Genomic DNA, 8,915 nt, shown 5'->3' on the forward strand with positions numbered 1-8,915 from the left:
GGCCGTGGAAGATGGAGGCTTAAGCCTCGGTGGGGGGGGGTACGCAAGAAAAATATGGTAAAAGCTTCTAGCTTCAGTTGTTCACCAAAACTTCAATCATTTTTCATAGAACACTCTGATGAACACCAAATCTTTGTTTGCATCAGCATTTCCACAAAGATTTCATGCCTCCCCCCAAACCTGACCTGTTATCGTAAAAAGCAGTGCCCTCCCCTCTGACATGCCCAGCTCGACAGACTACCAACCCTCGCAGCTCTTCTTGTCAGCTGTCAGCTCATAGCCAGGTTCACAGGCGCACTTGTAGCTGCCCAGTGTGTTCACACAGCGCTGTTCACACCCGCCATTGTCTGGCCGAGAACATTCATCCACCTCTGTTAGGAAATAAAATGCAATAATTTAAGCTTTTTAAATTAAGTTCCTTCATTTTTCAAGGCAACGTTTGATTGAAGAAAGCAACCTCTGAAAGAGGCCTTGCCAGATGAGCAGGCCTTGATGTGACCCTGGCAGTTAGGCAGTTGCTAAAAGAATCAAACAAACATCAATTCAGTAGCATAAAATTGGTGGACATAATGCTGGCCAACAGGTACTGCAGCAGTCTTACTAAGCCCACAGGTACTGAAGTGGCCCTGTCATTCTCATGGGTAGATAGGGAAGTGAGGCATTTTCTTGCAATGCTACATTTTGCCATCAGTTACAATTATGCTCCCAATTTCTTTTCTCCTGGTTGCAGTTCCTTGCCCTGACTAGCCTTGTGAGATGCCCATTGTGGCTGGGCCCTGGGAACTAGCTGGAGGTGGAAGGACAACATAGAATGGGTTATAAAAGGGTGTGGCAGCTGTTCTAATGAACCAGGGAACCACGCTGATAGGACTTCCCATTGTTATTCACATTTGCCACCAACTTGAGCTTCTGAAACATGGCTCTTTTGATCAGATTTTAAACACCCCTTAACGTATTAATAGGCACGAGTAATTTATTGACATTAAAACCAGCTGCCTGGTTTCAGTCATTTCCTTTAATGGGCAAAGTCATTAATGTACACTACAGTAAATGTTATTGCAACATTGATTTAATGGGTGGGGACGTTCCTGATGATGCAGTCTCTCTCAAAGTCCTGCCACAAGGTTAGGAAAACCCCAGCAGGAATAACCCTGCTTTGGCTCAGTAGGGAACTTTTGGACCTCCTGAAACTAAAAAGAGAAGTCTACACCAGATGGAAAATGGGAATCATCACCAAAGAGGACTACACAGCAGTAGCCCACATCTGTAGAGAGCAGACCAGAAAAGCCAAGGCAGAAACTGAACTCAGGCTAGCCATGGGAATCAAGGACATCAAAAAGTCCTTCTTCAGATATGTGAGAAGTCAGAGAAAGAACAAAGGCAACATTGGACCCCTGCTAGATCAAATGGGGCAGTTGACGTCTGATGCTCAGGAAAAGGCCAATCTCTTAAACGATTACTTTGCATCAGTCTTCCACTCACCCACGGAGGTCACCCTGTCAGACAGGACACAAAGCATCCAGGGGGTGGGAGATGGACCCACAATTGATGTAGATCAAGTGAGGGAACACACTGAGAGGCTTAATGTCCGTAAGTCCATGGGCCCAGACAGAATTCACCCAAAAGTCCTGAAGGAGCTGATGGACATCATAGCACACCCTACAGCGAAGATATTTGAGAACTCATGGTGCTCAGGAGAGGTACTGGAAGACTGGTAGAGAGCCAACGTGATCCCAATCTTCAAGAAAGGAAGGAAGGAAGATCCAGGGAATTACAGGCCAATCAGTATGGCATCCATCCCTGGAAAGATCCTGGAGAAAATCATCGAGGGTTCCATCAGCAATGGGCTAATGAAAGGCAACTTTCTGAGTGCCAGCCAAGGTCTTTGTTGCTGAAAGGTCTTGCCTGACCAACCTCGTTTCCTTCTATAACCAGATGATGCACTACCTGGACAAGGGAGACAAGGTTGATGTCATATATCTGGATTTCAAGAAAGCCTTTGATTTGGTCTCCCATGATGTCCTCATGGTTAAGCTGGAAAACTGCAGCCTCAACCATCTCACAGTCCAATGGCTGGAGAACTGGCTCTGGAATCAGACCCAAAGAGTATTAGTTGATGGGAGCAAATCAACATGGCACAAGGCAACCAGTGGTGTCCCTCAGGGTTCAGTACTCAGGCCAGTACTCATCAACATTTTCATTAATGATCTGGATTCGGGCATTAGATGCAGGCTGGCCAAGTTTGTGGATGACACTAAACTATGGGGAAAGGAAGTCACGCTCGAAGACAGGCTGGGGATACAGGCCAACCTGGACAAGCTCACAAGTTGGGTGGACCAAAACCTGATGGTGTTCAATGTAGAGAAGTGCAGGGTGCTCCACCTTGGGCAGAAAAACCAGCATCATACTTACAGACTCAGCAGTGCTATGCTCACTAGCAACATGACCAAAAGAGACTTGGGGGTCTTGATTGACCACAAGATGAACATGAGCCACCAATGCGATAATGTAGCCAGCAAAGCAAAGCAAAGCAAACCCTGCCATGTATCCACCGATGCACCTCAAGCAAAACCAGGGACATCATCCTCCCACTTTACTCAGCTTTGGTGAGGCCGCAGCTAGAGTATTGTGTACAGTTTTGGGCCCCGGCTTCAGAAGGGATGTGGATAAGCTTGAGAGAGTCCAAAGGAGAGCCACCTGCATGATCAAAGGCCAAGAGAGCAAGCCTTATGGAGGAGAGGCTGAGGGACACGGGACTCTTCAGCCTGGGACTTGGTGGAAACCTATAGGTGTATAAGGGGTGTGCACCAGGATCTGGGAGAACAGTTGTTCACCAGGGCTCCCCAAGGGATAACAAGGTTTAATGGCCACAAACTTCTGAAAGGCCAATTTAGACTGGACATAAGGAAAAACTTCTTTACAGTCTGAATGTCTGCGGTCTGGAACAGACTCCCCACAGGGGTGGTGCAAGCACTTACTCTGGACTCGTTCAAAAGGTGTTTTGATGCTTATCTTGCTGGGATCATTTAACCCCAGCAGACCTCCTGCCTATGGCAGGGAGGCTGGACTCGATCTTGCAAAGTCCCTTCCAGCCCCTAATGTCTATGAAACCTATACTATTCAGGACCACTCTAACTTTAATTTAAAGGTTAATAATAAAGAATCATCTGACTGATCAGAATTTCTAGGTTGAAGTCAACTGAAAAATTTAGCCCTTGCAAATTTACTATTTAAAGCAGTTCTCTAACTTCTCATTTGTGGACCCCATGTCTAACAGCAAGTCCTACTTCTGCAACTGAATGTCCACTGGGCTCACAACCCTACTCACAACAGCTGCCCATGAGTTTATTTCCTTTTCAAGTCTCAAAGCTGGCCTCTTGGGTTCTTGTATGGTATATATTTCAATCTACACTTGAATGCAAGTTTTATTTAAGCAAAAGTTGTTTTGTATGTTTCATGTTGGTCTTCCTGGCTTCCTCCAAAGATTGCAATACACATACTCCATTACATCTTGGTATAGACAAGGAATAGCCCCATATTTAGCCAGCTCAGGCTGCAATGGCTAGTAGCCTGAAAGCTGTAGGCTATATTTAGTGAGTTTAAAAGAGAGAGGGCATAACCTATACCCTCTATATTCCCTTTATGAAGGAGGTAAGCCAGCAAAGGTCTATATAGTCTACTTCCAGTTGATCTTTGTCTGCAGGCTACCCTGCTTGCAACTGCCCCCCTCAGGTAACCACTGCAGAGAAGTCTACACATTTGTAATTGGGAGATTTCACCCTAATGAAAGTGTCTTGGGGCTAGTAGCATAATTCATACCTTTAAAGAAAGTTGCTGCAAATCCTGCTTTATTGATAGACCCATCAGATGCAAACTTCATCCACATTTTATTTGAGCTGGACTTGATATCTTCTGGCTTCTCATAACCACAGAAGTGACCAATCAGCATGCTGTCCTCAGTGGGGCCATCTCGGATTTCCAGGTAGTCATAGGCACAGTTGTCATGCCTTTCTATCTGCAATGGGAAAGGGAACATATCAGATGGGGTCACTGACTTCTCTGTGCCCTATCAGAACCACTTTAAGTTTAAGGCCCTGCTGTCAATCTAAAAGGGGAAATCAAGTCAACATTCAGTCCTTTGGTTCAGCAGCAAATGAGGCTTAATTTCCCCAGCCGTGTGAAAGAGAATGGTGACTGTATGTACCTGTAATGGGATATGCAATTAAACTTTAAAGCAACTTAAGTGAAGCAATTTAAGTCAGGGGCGGGCAACTATTTCAGGTGGAGGACTGCTTGATGAGTTTTGGCAAGGTGTCGAGGTCCACAAGGGTAGCCCCACCCCTTCCATTGCCCCACCCACTGGTCACCATCTTGGGACCAGAAGTCCCAACCCCTGACCTTTGCTGCCAGAAGTTCCTCCCCTTGCCCCTGGAAGTACTCCTTTTGGAGAGGTGGCCTTGGAACCAAAAGTTACACCCTGTCGTATGGTCTGTGTCATAAGACTTACCCAAACAACACGAAACTGCCCCGCTTGCCATATCTGTCCCAGAATCCCCTGCCCTCATCACATGATCCCTGACATCAGAAGGTGTACCCCTTGACTGGGAAACACTGCACAACACCAGGGCCCACCCACACAGTACATGGCCCCTCACCAGCACAGCACCCTCCAGTGCTGTAGGACCCCTCCTGTCCCAAGCCGCAGGGGGCTCAGCCACAGCTTTCTCTCCCCGGTGGGGCCTGGCCAGCCCATCCCGTCCCCTATCCGAATGGTGGCTTCCCCAGCTGCTGCTGCACTTTCCCCCCAACTTGTGCCAGCTGGTCCCAAAAGGCAGGAGGCTCCGTCGCCACTTCTGCAGGCCAGTGCTGACCCAGCTGGGCTCACCCCGTCCCCAGCAGCATGTGGGAAGCTGGCTTCAGCCACATGCTGCTCCGGATGGGACGGACCCAGCCGGGTCTGCACTGGCTGGAAAAAGCAGTATGCAGCTGAAGTCGGCTTCCCACGTGCTGCTGGGGACGGGAGGAGCCCGGCCGGGTCGGCACCGGCCAGCAGAAGCAGCGGTGGAGCCGTGTGCCGCTCGGGACAGGACGGGACAAGCCCAGCCGGAGCGGCAGGGACTCAGCTGCAGTTTTCTCCTGCCTGCGCTGGTCAGACACGAGCAGCACATGACTCCGCCACCGCTTCTGCTGGCCGGTGCAGACCCAGCCGGGCACATCCCATCCAGAGCAGCATGCAGCTGAAGCCAGCTTCCCATGTGCTGCTGGGAATGGGGCGAGCCTGGCCAGGTCTGCACTGGCTGGCAGAAGCGATGGCAGAGCCGTGTGCCACTAAGGACTGACCAGCACAGGCAAGAGGAAAGTGCAGCTGAGCCCCTGCCGCTCTGGCTGGGCTCGCCCTGTCCTGAGCGGCACATGGCTCTGCCACCACCTCTCCCCCCTGGTGCTGACTGGACTGGAGCTGTGGCCCAGCTGCTACTTCCCCTCCCCAGTGCTGGCCCAGCCCGACCCTGCACAGCCCGAGCAGCACAGCACACGGAAAGCCTGCCCAGCAGCCGCTTTCCTGGGCTTACCTAGAGGGCAGGACCCTTTCCAGTTCCGTGCAGCAAAACAGCACCTGGCCCAGACACTCTTTCCCCTCACCGGCACCACAGGCCCAGCTTCCCTGCTCCTCTCAAGCTGCAAACGTGGCCTGAGCCAGGGGTGGCGGAGGCCAGCTGGGGCAGGCTGAGGTCTGGGTTGGTTGCCTCGTAACCAGAACCCAAGTAAACAGCCTGGGATGTTGTGGCTGACGGCTGGTGTCGCTGGAGGCTTTTAGAGAGGCAGCTGCCATTACATGGGTTTTGAAGGGGCTCCACGAGCCGGAGGGAAGTGCTTGGTGGGCCGCATCTGGCCCGCGGGCCGTATTTTACCCACCCCTGATTTAAGTGATACCAAGGGTACTGAGACTGTTTGGATGGATGCCCAACAAGTCAAAATTAAACAAACTAGTGTAACAACATTTGGACCACAAGGTTAACACAACCTGGAAGTCAGCAAAGTGCATCGTTTAATATCGTCAACTTAAAATGCCAGTTTGAGTGAATGTATTTCATACATCACAATTAGTTGCCTATCTATGATAGTCTCAGCTTAGCTCCCAGGAGCAGCATGAAAAACTTCCCACTGTAACTCGCTTTGGCAGCCTCAGAACAGAACCAGTACCCTCCCATCTTCTCACGCTAGTCTCCCTTGTTCAGGGCTGGCAGGCCAATAGGTGGAAAATCTGTCTGCTCACTTATTTCAATGCAGCAAGCTTCAGAAAGTGGTTTGGGCCCTGCCCACCTTCCCTCTTCAGTTCTCAGCTTTCACATTTCTTCCACACGCTCAAGACTCGCCATAGGCCCTAATCAAATCATTCACTTAATCATACCATCCTTTTATAAGGGCACTCAGCCTGTTGGGTCCTCCAGCATCTCCAGCACGTAGCCAGAAAGCCCCTTGTCTATGTCACAAGACTGTCATATAGGGACCCATGGCTGTACAAGAAACTGTGTCTGAACATTGTTTCTTCTTAGCTCTATTGCCTTCACACGCCACCTTCCAATGAAGCTCTTAATACTTAAGCATCTACAAGTGTTGCATGATCTTACAAGGTCGAGATCTGTGTCCATTAGCAAAGGAGAACACTAAACAACATGAGACCTCCATCTTGCTGCAGCCTTCTTCTGTCTTTAAAGCTGCTGAGATCCTGACATCATCTTCCACCTGATCTGCTGTTGAGAATTTGGGGTTGGACCATGCTTTGTCTACCACCTCCCTTCAGGCCATGGGTAACTGTCCCAGGTGTGAGAGACTCTGGACAAGATAACTCCAAGGATCACCGAGACACACAAACCTCTCCACAAGGTTTTGGCCCACAGTTGCGGTTTTTGTACATCACCTTTCTCGTTTTAAACAAAGTTGTGCATAGGCTTCTACCACAGGAAACAATACACTTTCCTGTGCCAACCTCCAAAATCCCTGCAATGATGGACCAGAGGTGACGAAGACAGAACTAGTGAATCCAGCAGTCTCCAGCCACAAATCTGCATGCAGGCGGCAGAAGCCTAATTGTTTTGCACCTGGGCTGAGACAAGGGTGTAATTCAGCAGCTGCTACCCTGACTGAGAAGTCCTATCCAGGATCCCCTCTGCTCACCTCACATGGGGAAGGAGCCAGAAAAGGTGCCATACATCTAGGCTGTCTCATGTGTTCCTGGCTGGATAACTGCATGCAGCCAGATCACTTTCTGTGGTCGAAAGCATCATAAGAAGATAATGATTTTTGCAATGTAGAACATTTGCACCTTGATAGTTAGCCAAGACAATGAATGACCAGAAAGAACTGCCACTGTCTCCAGGAAACTAGTGAGATACAACATCAACATTGCAGCTCTGAGTGAAACAAGACAACTGGAAGAAGCTCAGCAGAGAAAAGAGAGTATCCTTCTCCTATAGTTTCATAGTTAGTAGGGTCGGAAGGGACCTGAGCAGATCATCAAGTCTGACCCCCTGGCATGGGAGGAAAGAGTACTGTGGTCAAACGACCCCAGCAAGGTGATTGTCTAGCCTTGTCTTAAAGACCCCTAGGGTAGGAGCCAGCACCACTTCGCTTGGAAGTTGGTTCCAGATCCTAGCCGCCCTGACAGTAAAGTAGCGCCTCCTGATGTCTAATCTGAATCTACCCTCTGCCAGCTTGTGACCGTTATTCCTAGTCACTCCTGGCTGTGCTCGAGGAAACAGGGACTCCCCCAATGCCTCCTGGTCCCCCCTGACTAGTTTGTAACAGGCCACTAGATCCCCCTTCAGCCTTCTCTTGTGGAGGCTGAACAGGTTCAGGTCCCATAGCCTCTCTTCATAGGGCCTGCCCTGCTGCCCCCTGATCATGCAAGTGGCCCCCCTCTAGCCCCTCTCCATGTTGTCCACATCCCTCTTGAAGTGCAGAGCTGAGAACTGAATGCCGTACTCCAGCTGCAGCCTGACCAGTGCCGCATAGAGGGGGAGGATCACCTCCCTGGACCTGCTTGAGATGCATCTGTGGATGCATCAATGGTATCCTTTTCTTAAGCAAAAGTGCAGATCACACCATCTTCAGACAGAGTGACAAGTATAAGACTACCTAGAAACACCCTTGCTCTAAGCACTGGCACCTCCTTGACTAGGTTATTGTTAGAGCCCAATGGATGGCCATATCATGCGAGCCATACAAGGAACTGATGGCTGTTGGTCAGATCACTGTCTTGTCATATCCATTATGAGCATCTAGCTTGTTCCAAAACACCAAAAACAGCCAAAAGCAATGTTCAGGATTCTCAACACCAAATCTCTTCAAGACCCAAAAGGTCTGTCATGATCTCCACCAGTGCCTCCGTGAAAAGCTCTTGCCCTGTCCATAAATTAAGACAATATGGAGGAACTCTGGAAGGGGTTTAAAACTGCTGTCTATACGGCCTATGCTGACTCCATTGGCTAAGTCACCTGTATACACCAAAACAGGTTCAGTGAGAGCAACACTGAGAACCAAGCCCTCCTCAATCAGAAAAGAAGGGGTCATTATGCTTGGCAAGATGACACCTTGTCTCAGCAGAATTGGAAGCTGAAGCTCAGAGGAGGATCCTGGAAATCAAAAAAAACAGTGATGGGAAGATAAAGCCAGAGAGATCCAGCTCTGTGCTGAAAAACATGACATGCATAGCTTTTTCCAGGCAACAGAATGATGTAATAGTGATCCAGCCTACAGAACCTATTACCTGGACAAGGGAGAAGAGATTGATGTCATATATCTTGACTTAAAAAAAGCCTTCGATTTGGTATCCCATGATCACCCTTTGGTGAAACTGGCCATTTGTGGCCTTGGGTCCACCACAATCCGCTAGCTGGGAAATTGGCTCTGTGGTC

The 8,915-nt window shown here is 49.3% G+C and overlaps 1 protein-coding gene across 1 annotated transcript in view; it reads right to left on the reverse strand.

Moving 5' to 3' along the window:
• TLL2 (tolloid like 2) overlaps positions 1 to 8,915 on the reverse strand; it is a 194,797-nt gene that overhangs the window by 24,521 nt on the left and 161,361 nt on the right. Inside the window, exons 14-15 of the mRNA XM_019502102.1 lie at positions 3,820 to 4,015; positions 246 to 371 (exon numbers count right to left, since the gene is read on the reverse strand). Coding sequence (XP_019357647.1) covers positions 246 to 371; positions 3,820 to 4,015 — 322 coding nt within the window. The remainder of the gene's footprint in view (positions 1 to 245; positions 372 to 3,819; positions 4,016 to 8,915) is intronic.

The sequence above is a fragment of the Gavialis gangeticus genome, unplaced genomic scaffold (assembly GCF_001723915.1).
Source record: "Gavialis gangeticus isolate Ggan-Ray unplaced genomic scaffold, GavGan_comp1, whole genome shotgun sequence".
NCBI classification, from domain to species: domain Eukaryota; kingdom Metazoa; phylum Chordata; order Crocodylia; family Gavialidae; genus Gavialis; species Gavialis gangeticus.